General features: G+C 59.9%; 1 protein-coding gene across 5 annotated transcripts; it reads right to left on the bottom strand.

Annotated features, from left to right (window-relative positions):
• Positions 1-210: 210 nt before the first annotated feature.
• Positions 211-19,540, bottom strand: ARHGEF1 (Rho guanine nucleotide exchange factor 1). Of its 5 annotated transcripts, none has more exons than XM_012758451.3 (30): positions 19,390-19,540; positions 14,809-14,851; positions 14,645-14,728; positions 14,025-14,138; positions 12,567-12,665; positions 12,380-12,422; positions 11,912-12,158; positions 11,473-11,502; positions 10,551-10,650; positions 10,296-10,392; positions 10,182-10,217; positions 9,890-10,027; positions 8,221-8,326; positions 6,896-7,063; positions 6,458-6,603; positions 4,846-4,992; positions 4,449-4,531; positions 4,143-4,268; positions 3,901-4,015; positions 3,697-3,797; positions 3,421-3,498; positions 3,140-3,215; positions 2,890-3,057; positions 2,293-2,380; positions 2,114-2,200; positions 1,713-1,780; positions 1,518-1,604; positions 970-1,133; positions 797-897; positions 211-567 (listed from the first exon to the last, which is right to left on the bottom strand). In XM_012758451.3, exons 2-29 carry the CDS (start codon positions 14,830-14,832, stop codon positions 814-816), a joined length of 2,904 nt encoding a protein of 967 aa, XP_012613905.1. In that variant the 5' UTR covers positions 14,833-14,851; positions 19,390-19,540; the 3' UTR covers positions 211-567; positions 797-813. The 5 variants fall into 5 exon arrangements, with proteins under 5 accessions (XP_012613905.1, XP_012613906.1, XP_012613907.1 ...); XM_075993118.1 differs by having other exon boundaries at positions 431-567; positions 6,896-6,958; XM_075993117.1 differs by lacking the exon at positions 19,390-19,540 and adding an exon at positions 18,195-18,282 and having other exon boundaries at positions 431-567.
• Positions 19,541-20,500: the final 960 nt, after the last annotated feature.

Below are 20,500 nucleotides of genomic sequence, written 5' to 3'. Positions count from 1 at the left end.
GGAGCTGGGAGGGAGGGTTGGGGGGTGCTCTCGCACCCTGTGTGTGGGGGTACCTGGGGAGAACTGTTCAAGGAACCAGTGAATGAACCACCAAAGCAAGGCGAGAGGCACAGAGCCAACATGGCAGACAGCCCTGGGACGTCGCCACCAGTCACGGAGGGTTCCAGAGACCACGCCAGGCCCCACCCCACCCTCACAAACACAGACCTCTCCTTAGATAATATATATTAAAAAATAAACCTCCAATTCAGGGTATAAAAACAGAGCAAAGGCACTTCGGGGTGAGGGATGGAGGGGTGGCCCCCACAGGCAATACTGAGATGGCCCGGGACCTGGGGGTCGCTGTGGTGCCCACCCTGGAATGAAGCCCTGAGTCCCCCAAGCAGAGGCAGGAGGGAGAAGGCCGAGGCCAATGGGGACATGGTGACCCCAGCTGGGCCCCTCCCAGGAGTGGCCTGGCAGCGGCTTCTTCTCCTCAGGCCCTCGGGGTATGAGATGCTGCGGCAGCTGTGGGGGTGGGGGCGGCCCCCTGCACGTCCTCTCCCCCTTCCTCTCCTTGCGGAAGGCCTGGGGCACGCAGAAGACAGGAGGCAGGGAGAGACGGAGAGGGGGAGACGGACAGGGAGAGGGGAGAGAGAGGGAGGTGGGCAGAGATGCAGAGATGGGAGACAGCAGGTGGAACAGGAAGATTTAGAAAAGACAAAGGCAGAGGGAGAGACCTGCGGGCTGGGGCTGTAGGGGGACCACTGTGGTCCCTCCTCTCAGAGCAGCATCCACCCCCAGGTCCCCCACTCACCTGCCTGGACAGGGACCTCAGGTACAGCCAGATTGGGGGCCAGGATTCCCCCCGAGCTGAGACAGGAGTGGTCGTAGGCGGCAGAGTTCCTCCTCCAGCTCCTGAGGGGGTCACTTGTGAGGGGGGCCCCTTCCTTCCCCAGCCCGCTCAGGGTCCCCCGTGCTGCGCCCCACCTCCAGCTGCTTTATGGTTTCCTCCAGGCCGAGCAGGTTCTCCTGGATCTCCTGGGTCTGTGCTGGGCTCAGGGGGCCACCCCCTGGGCCCCCATCTCCATCTCGGGGAGGCCCTGCCCCACTGTCTTCCCCAGCAGGAAACAGGAGCTGCTTCAGGGACAGCACTGGCAGGGACAGAGGGTGGAGTCAGGGGGGCACACGTGTGGGGTGGGGAGAGGCCCAGGGCCTGCCAGGCTGGAGGTGAGGGTGGGTCCAGGCAAGGCTGAGCACATGGGGTTGGGAGATTCAAAAGGGTGCTGAGGTGTGGCTGAGGTTAGGGTTGGGACAGGGACAACTGTGGAAAGGGTGGAAAGCGTCCAGGGAGAGGCTGAATTTAGGGTCAAAGAAGGGTTGGCGGCTGTGGAAGGAAGAGGGACGTGGGGCCACTCAAGACGGCGATGCAAGCTGGGTGGGTACGCGTATTCTCTGACAGCTGGGCATGCAGGAATTAGACGGGAACAGAGGTGGTTTGGGCTGGGGGCCACCCTGGGGGCGCGGGGCTGAGCTACCTTTCCGAAGGGCCGTGGCAGCAAGCTGGCCCTCGGGGCCTGGTCTGCAGAAGGGCAGGAGGTCGCTGAGAATTCTCTCAGTCCGGGCTGGGTGGGGGAACAGGGAGGGTGCTCAGGTCCTGCCGGGCTTCCTATGGACGCCCCGTCACCCAAGATATCCCCACCCGGCCCCTCCCCCACTGCCCCCAGCCTCACCGTCAGCTGGAGGCATCTCTCGGCCACCGTTGCCGTTTTCAGAGCTGCTAAGGAGGGGTTCTCGGGTGCTGAGGGGAGGAAGTGCTGGGTGACCCTACATCCCTGGCCCCGGGGGGCAGCAGGGTCAGGGAGACAGACAGCTGGAGGTGGGGAGATGGGGAGGTCCGGAGACAGAGACAGACATCGAGGCTGGGAGATAGGGAGACAGAGAGGCCCAGACAATGGAAGACAGAAAGGCCTGGAGATAGGAGACAGACAGGGCCATGGTGGGGCTGACAGGCACACGCACGCACACAGAGACGGAGTTGGGGCTGAGGTTCTGGGCATGCACAGGGCAGCCAGCCCTGCTTTCTGACAGCCGGGAACTCCAGCTCCTGCCCTGGCCCCCCCCCCTCACCTACCTGCTGGGGCTGGGCCGGGGCTTAGGGCGGGAGGCAGGGGCGGGAACCTTCAGGGATCCAGCAGTCTCAGTGATAAGGGCACACCAGCTGGGAGACAGGCCAAGGCCCTGGGCAGTCAGAGCCACCAGCTGCTGTGCCGGGGCCTCCCCGCCCACGCTCAGAACCCAGACCCCCCTTACTTTTTCCGCTCAGACACTGTCTGTGCCACCAGCTCATATATCTGGGCCTCCTGGTCCCAGGTAAAAATGACATAGAAGGCTTTGTGATCTGCAGGGGGAAGAGACGAGGCTCAGAGCAGGGTCCCTCCTCGGGCATAGGCTGGAGGCTAGGGAAGCTTCCCCAGAAGGCAGCACCCTCAGGGGTCCCATGACTCAGTTCACCCCTCACTGTCCTGCTCATAACTATCCAGGGCCCTGTGTGCCCTCCTGAGCCCTCCCTCTGTCACACCCCTTATGGAATCAGGCCACAAGTCCCCGGCTGGCTCTGCTACACAAACCCTCCAGCCACCCCCACCACACAGTCACTCCCAGTGTCCGTGGCCCTGGTGCAACTTCTGGGCAGCGGGTTTGCAAAGCCCTCCTCGGTGGGCCTCTGGGCAAATGCCCAGAGCCGGTTCCACCCCACTCAATAAACACAGCCTGGCCCTGCCCACCCCACCTTGGCCACCAGGCTGCCCCCTGCTCAGCCTCTGCAGTGGCCTCCCCTCCTCAGAATGCCCACTCCCCACCCCGCCGGGAAGCTCTGCTCGAGTGAGCCCAGATCACGGCCGTGCTCACCGGTGGCCACCTCTCGGGTCATGGCGGAGGTGAGCCGCAGCACGGGCCGCAGCATGGTCTTGCCGTCGGGCGTGGGTGTCAGCGTCCGGCTGTGTGACTTGAGCAGCAGCCGCTCGTCCTGGCGCTGGAGCAGCAGCAGCAGGTCGTCCAGCAGCAGCACGTGGACCTCTGCGCGGTGGGCCAGGGCAAGAGCTCATGCAGAGCCCCCACACGGCCCGGACCCCCCGCCCGCTGCCACCCTGGCACTCACCCACAGCCTTGTCCTTCGTCACCCGCCATGTCAGCGGGCCCTCGTGGACCAACTTCTTCTTGGTGATGTCCAGGTTCTGATGTCCAGGAGCAGCGGTGGCCCACACAGGGGACAGCAGGGCAGGATGACCATGGGGCGGGGATCAGTCATGGGTCACGATGGGCACGAGGTGGGGCACATTATCAGACGGGCAGGGTGGGCTGGGGGCTGTTTCAGAGACCCCCTGAGCAGCAGGGCCAGGGTGGGCCGAAAGGAGGGAGGGAAGGGCAGGCAGGGCCTACCTTGAACTCGCTCAGCATGGGGTCGCTGCTCTGCCTCAGGTGGGACAAATCCAGGCGCCGCTGATAATCCTTAAGCCGCTGAAGCAGAGACCCGAGTGTTACAGGGACAAGCCCAATGCAGAGACTGACCCGCAGTGACCCCGGGGGGACAAGCTAAGAGCCAGGCCTGACCTCCAGTGACCCTGAGAGGGAGTTGCTGAGGGCCAAGTGGAGGTGGGGCCTGCCCCTGCGCACACACCACCTCCTGCCCCAGCGCAGGGCTGTGCCAAGGCTCACCAGCAGGTCCTCCATGTCGCGCACGGCCTGGTTGACGTGGTGCAGGATTTCCCGGCAGCACTCGGCTGCCAGCTCCACTTTCTCTCGCTCTGCAGGCTCTTCTGCAGGCAGGGGAGAGACCGGCCCGGTGAGCCCCGCCCCTGCAGGCGGCACCCAAGGACAGGGGAGGAGAGCTGAGGCCCGCAGGGGCTGGTCAGGCAGTACCTGTGTTCTGCCCGATGCTCTGCAGGAGCAGCGGGTACTTGGTCAGGCGCTGCATCTCCGTGGGGATCATGTCCTTCAGCTGCAGGCGGCGACACCGCGGACGGCTCTCAGCCTCCTGCGGGGAAAATGCTGCTGAGGTGGCCCAGGCCCACCCCAGGGCCGGGACACCAGCTCTCTCCTAGGAGTCCAGGTCCCCAGCCCCCTCCTGCCCTGGGACGCCGGAGCCCAGACCCCCACCTCACCTGCACGAAGGCACAGAATCGAGGCTCCTTGCGCTGCTTGGCTTTGAGCTGCTCTAAGGCAAACGACTGGCGGCTGCAGAAGCGAGAGGAGATTTTCTGGAACCAGGAGCCCTCAGCACCATCAAACTACAGAGAGATTCAGGCCAGGGAGGTGTCTCAGGGGGGCTGGGCAAGAACAGGGCCTCGCATGGGGATGGGAGCCTAGAGTAGCAGGACAGGCTTGGGGTCTAGGCCCTTGGACTCGAGTGGGGAGGGCTCAGGACCTGGCCCCTGGCTGGGAAGAGGGGGCGGGCAGGGCACCCTCACCCGGGCCAGCAGCACATCCCCGATCTCTTCAATGAGGTAGCCACTCTCCTGTCTCCGCTTCATTAGGCAATCGAGGAACAGGGCTGTGGGGGGCAGGGAGGAAACGGGGTGCTTCATTACGGCCTGGAAGGTGGCATGTAGTATCTGGTTGGGTGCGGTGGGGGTCGGGCTACAGGTGTGTCTGTGTCTGATCCCTGGGGCTGGTGAGCCTGTACCCCGCCCCCATGTGCTTAGATGGAATGTCTGCCCCTCCACCAACCCCCAAGTTGGGGGTTGTCCCCAGTGCCAGGACAGAAGAGGCACTCAGGGAGAATGCGCTGGCTGTGGGTCTACTGCAGAGGCCTCAAAGGAGGGACACAGCAGTGGGGGCGCAGAGGGGCCTCAGCCCTGCACTCACAATGCACCTCGATGAGCTCGTCCAGGCTGGGGAAGATGTTCTGTAGCTCCCCCAAGAGGAAGAAGCCCCCTTCCACCATGGGCTGGTAGAAGAGGTCATGTAGCACCCGCAGCATGCGAACGTGGGCTGCCTCCGTCACCAGCAGCTCTGTGGGGCCGCCAAAGCAAGAAGCACGTTGGGGAGTGGGCAGACTATGGGGGCGGCCTCAGGGGCAAGCTGGGGAATGCGGAGGAGGGGACAGAGCCAGGGCAGGTGCAGGACGCTTCCTGGACAGTGGTGGTGTGAGGGGGACTCTCTCTAGGTGGTCATTTGACCCCTTACGCAGCCATGGAGGGTCCCTCAACCCACTGCCTTTCTCTTTTTGCTGTGGCATCCAGCCGGGGGGACCAATAGTCCCAGTTTGCCTATCATGGGACTTTCAGTGACAAAACTGGGAAAGTCCTGGGCAATCCAGGATGAGTTGGTAGGTGCCCCCGGCCCACCGCCAGCAAGCTTGCAGCTGTGTTCAATGTCTAACCATCCAGCCATTTTCTCAGCCTTCGTTCCTGATGCAATGATTCCCTCTACGCACGGGCTGACGGCCTCACATCCAGAGAGGGAGTGTGTGTGAGTTCCAGGGGCCCAGAAGTCCCCTGAGACTAAATGCACAATTTTGTGTGTCACGCATATTTTTTCTGGGGAGAAAATTTGCTATGCCATCCAATGTGGTAGCCACCAGCCACGTACAGCTCTTTTACGTTTTAATTAATTAAAACAAAATGAAATTTATAATTCAGTCCTCAGTTGTATTCACTGCAGTTCAAGTGCTCACCAGCCGTGTGTGGCTGGTGGTTACCATGCAGATAAAGCACATTTCCATCACTGTAGAAAGTTCTGTGGGATAGCACCACTCATGTTTTTATCCTATCGTTAGAGGGATCTGTGACCCAAAAAAGTAGTCAACTACTGCCCTAAAAATTCTGAATGAGTTATTTTCTATTAAGCAACCTGTAAATAAACATTCAAACAAGCTTCCAAAAGTTTTTACTTTTGCCACTGCTCTGCACTCATACACAATTAGAAAGCACAGAAAAAAAAAAAAAAAAACAAGACAAAAACGATATACCTATCATCTCTCTAGCCGGAAGCAAAATTTTTTTTCCCCCTAATTGACTTAAGATCACACTGGTAACAACAATCCCATTAGTGGCTCTTCTGTGCCCAACACTGTGCTAAACACTGCACTCAAATCATGTCACCTTCATGACAATCTCTGCCGGTAGCGACTATTCGTGCCCACGTTTCACAGAGAAGGAAACAAAGGCTTATGCCAGAAATACAATTTTATACCCTGTTTCTGGCTCTTCACACCAGCACTATCCTGAACTACTAAAAGTTCTTGGACATGTCACTCTGACAGCTGCGTTCCTGTCCCACTGAGTGGCTGTTCTATGATTTACGCAACAAATTGTTCTGTGTTGGAGCAATCTGAACTTGGGGCAGGTTGGATCTGCCTTCAAGTCCTCCCCACAATACATAACACCAAGATGAACATCTGTCTGCGTCAGCCTCTGCCTCTGCCAGAGCTGCACCGTTTCCTTGGCAACAGCGGGCTGGGCGGGGTGGCACTCACCGCTGATGACCTCCTGCCGCTTCACCTGGCTCTTGGGCAGGCTGTGCAGGGTGTCCGGGGGGACGAGCTCCCGCCAGCCCGGAGGCTCTTCCGGTTCCAGCTCTAGTCCTGAGCGTCCCGGCTCTGCCTCGTCTCCGGGCTCAGGGCTGTGGACAGAGGCCTTATTGGGGCCCCACCCTGGGGAGCCTTCAATTCCTTAGTGTTCACCCCCTCTCCATGTCCTCAGCACTTGATGCCCCCAGGGTGGCCTGTGCTGCAGAGCAGTCCCCAAGTCTCTAGAAGAAGCCTTCCACCCCCTCCTCCTCCGAGGCCCATGACCGCAGTTGGCTCTCAGCGACCTCAACGTCCGATGCCCATTTCTCTGCGACTCTGGCAACACCCCCCTCCCCGGTTCTCCAGGCTTCCTCAGTGGACAGTGGTGGGAGGGGAGTGACGTACGTGGCTCGTCGGGCAGGGCCAAGCACAGCCGTGGCGGAGCTGGGGTCCATGTCCACGTCGCTCCTGGAGCGGCCCCCACCCCGGCCCTTAGCCCCGAGGCTGCCCCGGGAAGGCCGGCGGCGGTCACTCACCCGCAGGCTCTCTGAGCGCCCCAGACGCCCTGATAGCCTGGACCCCGAGGCCAGGGAGAGAGGAAGGCAGAGGCCAGAACAGAGACAAGGAGAGAACAATACAAGGACAGAGATGAGGAGAGACCAGGACAGAGACAGGGGAGACCAGGACAGGGAGAGACCAGCACAGGGAGACAGGGAGACCAGGACAGGGACAGGTGAGACCAGGACGGGGACAGAGATGGGGGGAGACAAGGACAGAGACAGGGAGAGATCAGGACAGGGACAGGTGAGACCAGGACGGGGACAGAGATGGGGAAAGTCCAGGACAGGGATGGAACATGCAACAGAAGAGAGGGGAGTCAGAAGAGTAGTGTGATTTTAAGGGTGCTGGGGAGTGGCCAGGAGGGACACGTGGAGCTTGGTGGGGAAGGGAAAGGGAACCCAGTGTGGAGCACATGACCAACCCCCTCCCTTCCTTGCAGCAAGGGGCTGGGGACAGAGGGAGGATTGCCATACTTAGCTCTTCACCTGGGAGGGTGATGTCCCCACCCAGCCCTCACGGGGTGATGGGGAGGGGGTGGCCATGGGGAATGGGAAGGGGCTGGAGAAATGGGGGAGGGGCTAGCCCTCCCCCCGCCCAGGGCCCAGGCACCCACCTCTTCCACCTTCTGGGGAGAGAGGGGCACAGGGTCAGAGGTGGACCAAGATGGAACCCAACCCACCTCCCCACACCTGCCACAGGGTCCCCAAAGCAGCAGCACGAGGACGGGCAGGGGGCAGAGCCTGCCCCCCAACTGTGAGGGGAACAGGGCCCCCAGGCACAGAGCACAGAGGGTGGGGGACTGAGGGAGGGCGCTGGGGCTGGGAGGCAGGAGCAAGGCTGTGCTGGGCTGGGAAGAGTAGGGGAGAGGGGAGAAGAGCTAGGGAGAAAAGGGGAGAGGGGGAAAGAGCAAAGGGGGACGAGAAGTGGAGGGCCTGGAAAAGCAGAGGGGAGAAAACCCAGCAGGAGAGGAGGAGGGAAGGAAAGGAGGAAAGGGTGGGAGAGGGAGAGCACGGGGCAAGGGGAGAAGGGAGGGAGAAAATAGGGAGGAATGAGATGAGGAAAGAAAGGGGGAAGGAGGAGAAGGAGGGACAGGAGCAGGAGGACCAGAGAGCAGGAGAGGAGCGCGGAGCAGACTCCACCCACCCGCCTCCCCGCCCTGGCCTGGGTACCTCTCTGTCTCAGCCCCCTCCTCGGTGCTCTCTAGGGGTGCTGGAGGCTCTAGGATGCTCGGGCCCTGCAGGGGTGGGTCCCCTGGCTCCAGGGGGCTGTCAGCACCTGTGGGGTGGAAGGAGGGAGTGAGGCTGGCTGGGAGGACCTCATGGTGGTGAGACCCACACTCTGGGGGCTTGAGTTTCCTCTACCTTGGAATGGGGGGGCTGCAGCTACCCCGTCCCTGGCAGACACCAGCAGCTGCTCTGTAAGTCTTTGGGGGACAGACAGATGTTAAGACCTCCAAGCACATGGCTATGGGCAGCTGGGGGCCAGGTGGGTGAAGATGCCACAGCACTGGGGTGCCCCCTGTGCTGGCCCACCCAACCAGACTGCAGCCACCCAGAGACCAGGGACGGGCCAGACGCTGGGATGCCTCCACATCTATTCACCTCCCCTGCCCTCAGCTGGGCCTTGTGGGGAAAGTAGATCTACCCCATTTAGAGATGAGGAAATTGAGGCTCAGATACAACACAAGGAAGCAGCAGGATTGTACTCAGGCCTGGCCAAGCCACTATCTGAGCGCCAAGGGGCAGAGGGCCCACACGGTCCTGAGGATTGTGCCAAGTGAAGCAGATGGGGCCGGCGGGCTCACTGTCTAAGGGGACACAGAAATGCAACTCGGAGGGTGACCGGCCTTGTGCTCAGAGAGGGTTGTGGGACCTGAGGCCGAGGGAGTTGAGGGGTAACACAGTCCAAGGAGGTGGAGACATGGCACCAAGAGAGGGTGGGGTCGGGAGGGGAGCCTGGGAAGGGCAAGGTTACCAGTAACATTAGTGACCAGGAGCAGGGAGGAGCAGATGCCAGAACCCAGAGGATGTATTTTCTTTTCTTTTTTTTTTTTTTTGAGACAGAGTCTCACTCTGTTGCCCAGGCTAGAGTGCCATGGCGTCAGCCTAGCTCACAGCAACCTCAAACTGCTGGGCTCAAGCGATCCTCCTGCCTCAGCCTCCTAAGTAGCTGGGACTACAGGCATGTGCCACCATGCCCAGCTAATTTTTTTCTATATATTTTTAGTTGGCCAATTAATTTCTTTCTATTTTTTAGTAGAGACGGGGTCTCGTTCTTGCTCAGGCTGGTTTTGAACTCCTGACCTTGAGCAAGCTGCCCACCTCGGCCTCCCAGAGTACTAGGATTATAGGCGCTAGCCACCGTGCCCGGCCCCCCCCCCTTTTTTTTTGAGATAGAGTCTTGCTCTGTTGCCCTGAGTAGAGTACCGTGGTGTCAGCCTAGCTCATGGCAACCTCAAATGCACCAGCTCACAAGATCCTCCTGCCTCAGCCTCCCAAGTAGCTAGGGCTACAGGCACAACATGACACATGACATGTGATATAAAGGCACACATGACAGATGACACAACATGACACAACGCCCAGCTAATTTTTCTATTTTTAGTAGAGACAGGGGGTCTTGCTCTTGCTCAGGCTGGTCTGGAACTCCTAGGCTCAAGTGATCATCCTGCCTTGGCCACCCTGAGTGAGAGAACTACAGGCATGAGCCACCATGTCCGGCCAGAAGGGGGTGTCTTGCAGGGAAAGGTTTCTATTCTAGGGGATACCACCAGGGACTGGCCCCACTCCTGCCCTGAGGTCCCAGGACCTCACAGAGCCCGGGACCAGATACTCTCACCTGGTTCTCGGTCTGGGCTTTCCCCAGATAGAGGGTGCAAAGAGACTCCAGGGGTGTCCTGCCCAGGAGCCCCAAGATTCCGGTCCCGAGAGGGCATGCTGAGGCCTCCCTTCCGGTCCATAAGTCCTGGCTTCTCACCTGGGGAGATGGCAATCGAGAAAGAAGGAAATGAGAGAACAGTGACTCTAATGCACCAGCCCCTCCTCCCCATCACTAGCACCCCTCCTTCTCCCTCGGACCGAGGGGTCCCCTCAGGCCCCCAGGACGGATGCTCTGGCTACAAGTCCTTTACCATCAACCTCGCCTTTGGGGTGTCGAAAATCTGGAGCTGAAACAAGAGGGAGGGACAGTGAGGTGGGTGCAGCCGAGGCAAGACAGGGCAGGGCAGAGGCCAGGGCCACCTTACCCTGCGGCTCTCCCCGGTTCCAGCGGGCGGCATCCAGGATGCTGCTCAGTCCTTTCTTGGTCTTGGGAGGCTCGTCTGACCGCCGGTTCCCCATCACCTGCGGGAGGATGAGGGGTGAGAGGGAGCTGGGTATTCCCGAAACACCAGCAGAGCAGAACTTGACCCGAGGTGTCCAGAGTCATGACACCTGCTCCCTGGCGGGGAAGGGTGGTCTCTGCAGAGGAAAGGGCCAGCTTTGGCCACTGAGGGAAGCACCTTTTTCCGGAAGAAGTTTCTCCCCGACTTCTTGTCCCCAGTCTTGGTCCGTACCCCAAGGTGGCGCATGTACAGGCCGATGGCGTTGACCACGGCAGCACTGTGGGGAGGGACATTGAGGGCCCAACAGACACACAGACCCCAACTACCGCCCCTAGAGGCAGAGACCCCGCCTTCCCTTCCCAGCCCCACAACTATTTCCTGTGAGTGTCTGAAGAAAGAGGGTTTAAGAGGACAGGGGCATGGCCAGGTGCGGTGGCTCACGCCTGTAATCCTAGCACTCTGGGAGGCTGAGGCAGGCAGGCGGATTGCTCAAGGTCAGGAGTACAAGCCCCAGCCCCTCCCCCCTCAGACCCAGGGGTCCAGCCCCAGCCCCTCCCCCCTCAGACCCAGGGGTCCAGCCCCAGCCCCTCCCCCCTCAGACCCAGGGGTGCAGCCCCAGCCCCTCCCCCCTCAGACCCAGGGGTGCAGCCCCAGCCCCTCCTCCCTCAGACCCAGGGGTCCAGCTCCAGCTCCTCCCCCCTCAGACCCAGGGGTCTAGCCCCAGCCCCTCCTCCCTCAGACCCAGGGGTCCAGCCTCAGCCCCTCCTCCCTCAGATCCAGGGGTGTAGCCCCAGCCCCTCCCCCCTCAGACCCAGGGGTGCAGCCCCAGCCCCTCCCCCCTCAGACCCAGGGGTCCAGCCCCAGCCCCTCCCCCCTCAGACCCAGGGGTCCAGCCCCAGCTCCTCCCCCCTCAGACCCAGGGGTCCAGCCCCAGCTCCTCCCCCCTCAGACCCAGGGGTCCAGCCCCAGCCCCTCCCCCCTCAGACCCAGGGGTCCAGCCCCAGCTCCTCCCCCCTCAGACCCAGGGGTCCAGCCCCAGCCCCTCCCTCAGACTCAGGAGCCCACACGCCTCTCCCCACCGTGCTCCCTGCTCTATCACCTCTTTTCTTCATCGGTAGAGATGGTAGGTCTGTAGGGAGAAGAAAGTTATTGGTGACAAACTTGCTAAGCCTGAGGTCCTTATCCACCTGGTCTCCAGGTTGCCTTCCCCTGGGATGGGCAGGGAAGAGAGGCTGAGGTGGGCAGGGAGAGGAGGTGGGAGGCGAACTGCTGCAGTGACTGGGAAGGATCATCACAAGTGGGAAAAGGACCTCCGGTCTGGGAGGGTGGGACTAAGTGCCAGACCACAGACAAGACCTGAAAACTGCAAGGGAACCCCAAAGCTGGGAAGAGAAGAGCGAGGATGGGTTGAAATGCCAGGGCTGGGTGAAGAACCCACCCCAGACACTATGAAATGGACGCTGAGGCTGAAGAGGGAGCCCATACACTGGGGGCGACACATGCAGGCAGTGGGGGTGCCCTGGGGCCGGCCCACTCACTGCATCTCCTCCAGGTGGGTCAGCAGCCGCTCGGCCACGTGCCGTTCCCGGGCCTCGTAGCTGGCTCGGTCCCGCCCAACCCAGGCCTCCAGCTGGGCCAGCTCCTGCTCCCAGGGTGTCATGCCCATGAGCCGCTTGGAGCGGAAGTCCTCCAGCTGCCGGCCCACAGTGGCCTGCTGGCTCTGCACCACCTCCTGCACAAACCGCCGCTGCATGTCCTCGGAGATGAGGTCGGGCCGGGTGCGGTCTGCGGGGACACACTCGGGCTGAGGACCAGCTCCCTGGTCACTTGGACCAAGGTCCCTGTCTGCCCTGGGACTCCCAAGGCCATGCTTGCTTGGGCTGCCACCACCAAGAAGGAATGAATGAGTCTGGGCCATCCACCCAGAGCACGGGAGTGTGGCCTCCCTCCCAGGGGCCCCTACTAGAGACCTCTGTCTCACCCTAGTCCCCTCTTCCTCTCCTTACCAAGCTCAAAGGCCACATGGGGAGGGACAGGCACCCGCAGAACCTGCCCAGGAGAGAGACTGCAGTGAGGGGGGCGGCTGGGAGAGGTGGGGTGCAGCCCAGGAGGCCCAGTGGGGAAGGCCTAGCTGGCAGTCGCTCTGGCCAGACCGCCCTTCATAAAGCCCTCGGCTTCGTAAAAGTCTCTCACCGCGGTCTTGTCCAGGAAGCTGTGGTAGAAGTCGAGGAAGGCCTTCTTGATCTCCTTGGGGCCCAGGGAGCCCAGCATGTCCGCGTGCAGGCAGCAGAGCTGGGGGAGACACTGGTATGACTCTCCCGCCTCCCTCCCCTCCCAAGTCATACTCTTCCCTTGAAAACCCTAAGGAGCTTCCCAGCCTCCTGGTCACCCCATGGCTGTGGGACTCAAATGTCACCTTCTCTGGGAAGTGCTTCCTGATCTCCATGCCCACCCGTGGCCCTCACCTCCCTGTGGTTGGACAGGTTCATGCAGGTGACGGGTTTAGAATAGCATCAGGTACACACTCAGCTCTTGGTATAGCCTCCAGGCCCCAGGAGAGAGAAGGCAGACAGAAGATACTGGCAATTTCCCCATTTTCTCTCTCTCTTTTTGAGACAGGGTCTCTCTCTGCTGCCCAGGCTAGAGTGCAGTGGCATCATCCTAGCTCACTACAACCTCCAACTCCTAGTTTCAAGCACTCCTTCTACCTCAGCCTCCTGAGTAGCTGGGACTACAGGTATGAGCCATCATGCCCAGCTAATTTTTCTATTTTTTGTAGAGACAGAATCTCACTGTGTTGCTCAGGCTGGTTGAGAACTCCTGGCCTCAAACGATCCTCGTGCTTCAGCCTCCCAAAGTGTTAGGATTAACTCAGCCAGCCTCAGCCACCACGCCTGGTCACATTCCCCATTTTCTGCCAAGTCTGAAGCTTTGGTGTCAGGACAACCAGCCTCCTGCCTCACGGATAATGTGCCCTTCTTGCTGCACTCCCAGGAGGTCTCCCAGTTTTCTGGAGGGATCTGTTGTATGTTTCCATATAGTGCAATGCTCTGGGCTATCCCCCACTCCTGTCCTGTGCTGGGCTGCACTGGAACCTTCTTGGGACGAGACCCTTGTCTACAGAGCCAGTGCCAACACTGTGGCTTCTACCTTCCTAAATCACCTGCAAGGTTTTCTAGATTCTGTTGGTGTTTCTAGGCAGCATAGCTGGGCATCCATACCTTCCAGGTATCACCTGCCTCATCCAGGAGGTTTCTGGGTCAACAGTTATGTCCTGTCTGCCTCGTGGGCTGCTCATGGTGCTTTCCTTTTCTCAAGCACAGCCTATTGTGCCACCTAGACTGGGACGGCTGACAGCTCTCTCCTAAGCACTAACCCTGAATGACTAACTGGTGGCACCTGCCAAGAAGGCCTTGCAGAGAAGGCTTTGATCCCCTAGAGTCCATGGAAGGGCACTGTCACTGAAGGGTGGCACTGCCACAGGCACAGAAGGGGGGTAGGATGGGGATGTGGTTTCTGCCAGGCTGCTGGAGCCCCTGGTGCTCTCTGCACGACCCTGCAGTGAAGCTCACCTTCATTGGCTTAGCTCACTGAAAGCTGCGGCCCATCCCAGCCTCACCCCTCCCTGTGCCTCCCCAGCCCTGCCCTCACCAGGGGTCCTGGCTCGAACTGCAAGGCCACATGCTGCAAGAGGGCCATGAGGTGGGCTGGGCGCCGCTTCACCTGCTCCAGGCTCTGGAACTGGCTGTTTTGCTCCTCTGAGTTCTGGGGGTGGAAACAGGGGGTGGGGGGATGGGGGGTGTGAGTATAAGGGGGAGAAGAGGAGTGGCCTTGGGGCTCGATCCTACCTGGTCCCTGGCTCTTCCCAATGGATCCAAGCTGGAAGATGCTGGGAAGTAGGGGGTGGTGATGGCGTCTATGCCACAAGGGTGACAGCAAGGGCAGGAGGTCAGGGAGGATGGGTAAGAGTCAATGCTGTATTGGTGGCTGATGAGGACAGAAGTTAGGAGAGAAGGAACGGGACCCATGCTAAGGAGGGGGAGGAGAGAGCAGATATCAAAACTGGGGTAAGGGTGGGAGTTGATGCTGCAATGGGGCCCTGAGGGTGGGGTAGGTGAGATGAGGAAGGAGGTGCCAGGAAGATGAGAGAAGGAGACACAGGCTGTGGGAGGAGGCATCTGAAGATGGAGGACTGGACTGCGGTGGGAGGGGACATGGGATGGGACACTGAAGCCTGGGACAGAAGCTTTTCCACCCCATCTCCTGCTCACCGTCTCCAGCTCGTTCTCAAAATCCTCGTCCTCAGCCCCGATGATGCTGACAGGCACCAGGCCAGGCCGGGGGGGCCCTGGGGCCTGTGGAAGGGGAGGGCGCTTCAGTCCACAGGGCCCCCCTCACAGCCCCAGCGCTCTCACCCCTGGCTCTCCCCACTCACCACCCCTCGGGCGACGTCTTCCATCTCCCTGGGCTCTGCAAGGCTGCGGGAAGAGGAGGGGCCGCGGTTAGGGGTGGGAGGAGCAGGCAGGGGCGGTTACTCACAGATTCCTGGCCCAGGTGTGAAGGTGAGTAAACAGCCTCCCCCCATCCCGGCCTCCACAGCTCAATGGGGCCTCTGTGTGGCGACAAAGAGCCCTTCAGAGTCCAGCCAGCCGGGGCACGGAGCCCACGGATGGAGCCTGGGGGGCGGGGGCTGGAGGCTGAGGAGCCTGGGTCCCTGGGAGGGCTGTCTGAGAGCCTGCAATTTGGGGTGCCTGATGGAGGAGGGGGCTGGGGGCCATACTCTGGGTCGGAGGGACCTGGGGCTGGGGGCTGGCTCCTGATGGGGCAGGGCCCAGAGACAAGCTGGGTTGGGAAAGCTAAAGGGAGGTGGAAGGAGAGAACGGGGTGTGGGGGGCTCTCCTCTGATCTGTGACAGGCCTGGGGCAGGATGCTGCCTCTGAACCCACCCACCCCACTTCCTGTGACAGGAAGTCACAATGGCAAACCCCCAATCCCCAATTCTCTCCACAGTAAGAAAACAAAACTCTGAACCCTACTCCCTCTGTGACCAGGAGTCTCCAAAGCCAGTTCTTCCTTCCCTCAGTGGTCTCCTATCTTTCCTGGCTTCCAGTCCCAGCAAAAGAGGTGTGTGGGGGGGAATCCTCAGGCAGCCCAAGCCCAGATGTGTCTGTCTCCCTCCACCCTCTGTCTGTCTTGCCTTCCCTCCTTTCCCCAGCCGGCTCGCCCTGGCTCTTCCCAGCTTCGGCTCTGCTTGAAGTTGCCTCATGTCCCTGCCTCTCTTCTCTCTGTTTCCTCATTTTTCTCCTTCTCTTCCTCCAAATTCGTCTCACTTTTCCCTCGGACTCTGCCTCCCTCCCTGCTTCTCTCCCCCAACTCTGCACCTCTGTCTTCCTACATCTGGCTTCTGTAGCGGCCACCTTCACACCTCTCAGAGATCTGGTCTCATGTGCTGTCTCTCATCTCTCTCCATACCCTTCTCTCCACCATCTCTTGCTATCTCTCCTCGAGTCTCCACTTCTCCCTGAGTCCTTCCACCGACATCTTCTGTGTCCTTAATTAGTCTGACTAATGCCACAGAGCTCGTGTCAGGAGGGAAGGAGCTGTGGAAACAGGGGTGTGGTGGACTGTGGGGGGGACTCCCTACAGCCCGAAGCTATTTATAACCATAGCTGCCTGAGACCCACCCTTCTCCCTCTTCCCTGGGCCTCCTCCCTGGCTTCCCAGTAAATGGTCGCTATGATTTTAACTATGGGTATTAAACAATGATGCTTTCTGGCGTATCCAAATGCCATCCTATGGGTCCACCCAAGCCAGCATCATTTTTATTCTTTTCCATAAAGTATATTTGTCTAACATCCAAGCTTAGAATTCAAGATTTGAGCATAGGGCCGGGCACGGTGGCTCACACTAGTAATGCTAGTGCTAGTAATCCTAGCACTCTAGGAGGCCGAGGCAGGTGGATCGCTCAAGGTCAGGAGTTGGAAACCAGCCTGAGCAAGAGTGAGACTTTGTCTCTACTAAAAATAGAAAGAAATTAATTGGCCAACTAAAAACATATAGAAAAAATTAGCCAGGCATGGTGGCACATGCCTATAGTCCCAGCTACTCGGGAGGCTGAGGCAGGAGGATTGTCTGAGCCCAGGAGTTTGAGGTTGCTGTGAGCTAGACTGATACCACGGCACTCTAGCCCAGGCAACAGAGTGAGACTCTATCTCAAAAAAAAAAAAAAAAATTTTTTTTGAGCATTGTTAAATATTTGCATTAATAAATTTGCAAACCAAGGCAGAAAAATAGTAGTAATTTATTATGAAAGCTGAACTCACATAGCACACACAGGGTGCTAGGCATTGCTCTAAGTGTTCTCATGTATCAACTCAATACCACAAGCACCCCAACCAGTTCTTATTCCCATTAGAGATGGGGAACCTTCACCACACCACCAGCAGCAATTTCTTGGCTGGAAAACACGACCATGGACCTGGAGGGTCCATGATCATCCCACACACGGGTGGAAAGGTTCCATTGAGGCAAGGAGATTCCAAAAGGGTAAAAGAGGGGGTTGCACGTTATCTGAGTAAATAATTGGTGCCAGGCCCCAAATTGTGCACTTGACAAGTATTTCCTTATTCCTCATCACAATAATATGAAATAACAGCTCACACGTAAGGTGCCCTTAGTATGTGCCAGGCACAGCATTACTGCTTTTCAGGTATTAACTTATTTAATCCTCTCAATGATCCCAAGATCATTCTTATCCTCCTGTTACGGAGGAAGAAACTGAGGCACAGCTCATAAGGGACAGAGCCAAGATTCAGACCTGGGCAGTCTTGGTTCAATTTATGTATTTAACACAGACTGCATTTCTTCAGGGAATGGGGACCCCTCACCCCACAATTGGAAATTAAAATCTGACCCAAAGCTCTGAGACACATCAAGTCTCCTTATGGTGCTATGGTGCCAGGAAAAGTCAGGAGTATGTGGTCACTATGGCCTGGGCAGGAATGCAGGCTGGAGTCAGCTGCTCCACAGAGACTGGGGCTTAGAGAGGATGGGGATGAGGAGTGTTGGCTGTTTAGGAGATGATGGGTGAGGGGGTCCCACAAAGGCTGAGGAATTACAAGTTAAGCTGCCAGAGGTTAGACGGATCTATAGGCAATTAGTAAGGCCTGGGGTCTAGCAGAGGGAGCACTGTGTGACAGGGGCTCTGAGGGGAGTGGTGGTTAGGGCAGGTTCAGAAGGTCTACGGGGGGGGGGGTTGTATGTAAGCTGGCACACATGGGGGACCACATGGGCACCTGGGTTCTATGCAGGGCTCAGGGTCTATAAGATATTGAGCGGATGACCCACGGCCTCCAAGAACCTCTGGGAACATTAAAGAACCTAAAAGGAGCTCTTGGAATGTGTAAAGGCCCAGATTCTATTTGACATGCAGTGAGTCTAAAGGATCCAGGGATCGTACCGGATCATGATTCTTCAGGGAAAGAAGCCTGTCATGGAACCTCTGGAGGCGTAAAAGAGGTGCAGTGCGTCCCGAGCCCCAAGGTCTATAGAGCCCCGGACTCTGGGGGATGCTCTTATTGATCTATGAGGACCCCACGTCTAAGAAGTTGGGTCTTCAATGGGAGGGCGGCTAGCAGGAGCTTGGAGGGTCTGTAACACCTTGTAATCTTTAAGAAACGTGGCGGGTCTACACGAGTCCCAAATCTTACATGGACATGGCGAGTCTACACGGCCCTAAATCCGTGGCAATGTGCACAGCAGGGGAGGTCGGGGAGGACGCACAGTTAGGGTCTGACGCCCGCCAGGGGCCGCGTCCCTCACCTGCTCCAGGTGGGAAGAGAAGCCACTGCAGCCGCCGGAACCGAAGCCTCCGCGCGCCGGCTCCAGGCTCACCCCCCACCCCGCCGCCGAGTCGCTCTAGCCGCCCCAGAGTGCCCCTTTGCGCTCAGCTCCACTCCTCCTGCCAGCCGCTCTAGCCCTGCCCCTGCCCGGCTCCTGCCCCAGTGACTCTACTCCTCCCGCCAGCCGCTCTAGCGCTCCACTGCGCCACGCTGGCCAGACCGGGCTGCTCTGGCCTGTCTCGGAGGGCCGGCATTTCCGTATCTCTACTGCCCTCATCACTCTGCGAGCCCCGCCCCCCCGCCCAGAGGTGCGGGTTGTTCCAACTCCTGGCCAGAGCTCAATCAGAGAACCGACTGTGAGCTGAACACCAGCACCTCGGACTGGGGCTCCCCTGCCCTATATGCCTCTCCACATCGGAGACCAGCTGAATTTCTAATGCTCGTACATCAATTCCCTCCGCGCCCCCACTGCCCCTTCCGCTGGAACTGGATTGCAAAAATCTTGGATTTCAGCATACCTTTCCCCCTGACAAGCAGTGCAACCTGCAAAAAGTAATGCCTTCTTTTCAGGCCTCAGTCTTCCCATCTGTACAATGGGGGAAGGTCTCCAGCTCTCCCCTCTACACCCATCTCCCAGGGTACAATTAATGACTCAGAAAAGAGGTTTCCGAAAACGCGTTCAAACGTGCTCTGCAACTTTCAGCTTCACAGCGGCCCATGGGCGTTGTTATCATTGTCGTTTTTCTTTTTAGGTGGCGCTAAAGCATGCGGGGTTGGACGACGGCGCTTAGCGGAAAGCGTCTGATAGTTCAAATCCCAACTCCATACGGTCTCACGCTGTGTGTTCCCTGGGACAAGTCGGTTCCGTCCCTGGACCTCGGTTTTCCCACCCGTACAATGGGAGCGATCACCTATTCTCCACCGAGCAGCGGGGAGGCCTGGACCCCGGCCTCGCACCGCTCGTCCCCCGCTGCTGGGCGCTCTGCAAATGTTAGTTCTCCCCTCTTTGCCCCCTTTCACAGACGGGAAAACTGAGACCCCGGGCGGGGCGGCCGCCGGCTCCGCGGGCCCCAGGAGGCCCCTCCACGCCGGCAGCGCCCAGGCCCCTCCCTTCTCCGCCCCACGTCCCCCAGCGGCCGAGGGGAGGAGGCCGGGCGGGGCCGGGGCCGGCGTACCTGGTGTCCGCGCGGGGAGGTGACCGGCGGGGCGCCCGAGGTCGGGCTCGGCGATCCCGGGCCCTGAGTCCCGGCTCCCGCTTCCTGGCTCTGGCGGGGCAGGAAGTTGGGGCGTTTTTCCGGAGGCCCCCGCCCCGCCGCCCCTCCCCGCTTCCTGCCCGCGCCCCGCGCCCGCCCGGCACCTCCGCTTCCTTCCCCTTCTCGCCGCCCGCCGGCCTCCCCTCGGCGCCCGCCCCGCCCCGCCCCGCCCGGCGTCGGCCTCCGCCGCGCTCGTCTCCCGCCAGGCCGGCGCGGCGCGTCCTGAGCCCCGGTCCGCCCAGCCTGAGCGGCAGCCTCCCTGCGTTCGGCCCCGGCGGATCTCTCGGCCTTCCGCTCCTCCTCCGCTCCTCTGCTGCGATTCCGTCCGTGTCCCCTCTCCGTCTCCGTCGGGTGTCTCCCGCCTTGGCCCCCGCTTCTCCCCGCTGTCCCTCCTGTCGCTCATTTTCTCCCTCAGAGCCCCTCCCCTCTGAGTCTCCGTCTCGGTCGTTTCCCCCACTGTCGCTCTCCCCGGGCCTCCGAGTCAGGTTTTTAGCGCCCCCCTCGTGCCTCTGTGGGTGTGGAGCTCTGTCCGTCTGATTCCCTGTGTGTCCTCACTGTCCCGTGCCTCCGTGTCTGTCCTCTCCCTCTCTCAGGAACTCTGTGTCTCAGTGCCTCTCTGTCATGTCCCTGGGTCTCCCCATCGTCCCCAAGTTAGGGCCACAGACCCTGCAGTGCCTCTCTATAGGTCTTTCCTCCCCAGCCTTGGAGGAAAGGTGGCCTCGGTCTGATTTCTGTCCCAGTCCCTCAAGATAGTCCCCGGCGTTTCCCAGGCTTAAATATGCATCAATAATTCGGTAGCCACACCCCCTCCTTACTCTGGGTTGAGGCCCTGGAGGGAGGCCAAACTGGTCCTTGAACTGAGGTGGGACCTCCCCAAGAGACTTCCTGTTTCTCTCTGGGGGGCTACCTGTGACCAGATGTGGGGAGTGGGCAGGGGAAGGCTGGGTCTGAGGGAGGAGGCTGGGGCCAGGCTCCTGGGTCCCAGGGAAGGTGGTGGGGTGGTGGGTGGGATTCGGTCCCCATGAGATCCATG

Source organism: Microcebus murinus, chromosome 16 (assembly GCF_040939455.1).
Source record: "Microcebus murinus isolate Inina chromosome 16, M.murinus_Inina_mat1.0, whole genome shotgun sequence".
In the NCBI taxonomy this organism is placed as follows: domain Eukaryota; kingdom Metazoa; phylum Chordata; class Mammalia; order Primates; family Cheirogaleidae; genus Microcebus; species Microcebus murinus.
Note: the sequence above shows the minus strand (reverse complement) of the source record. Positions and strands in the feature narration are given on the sequence as shown.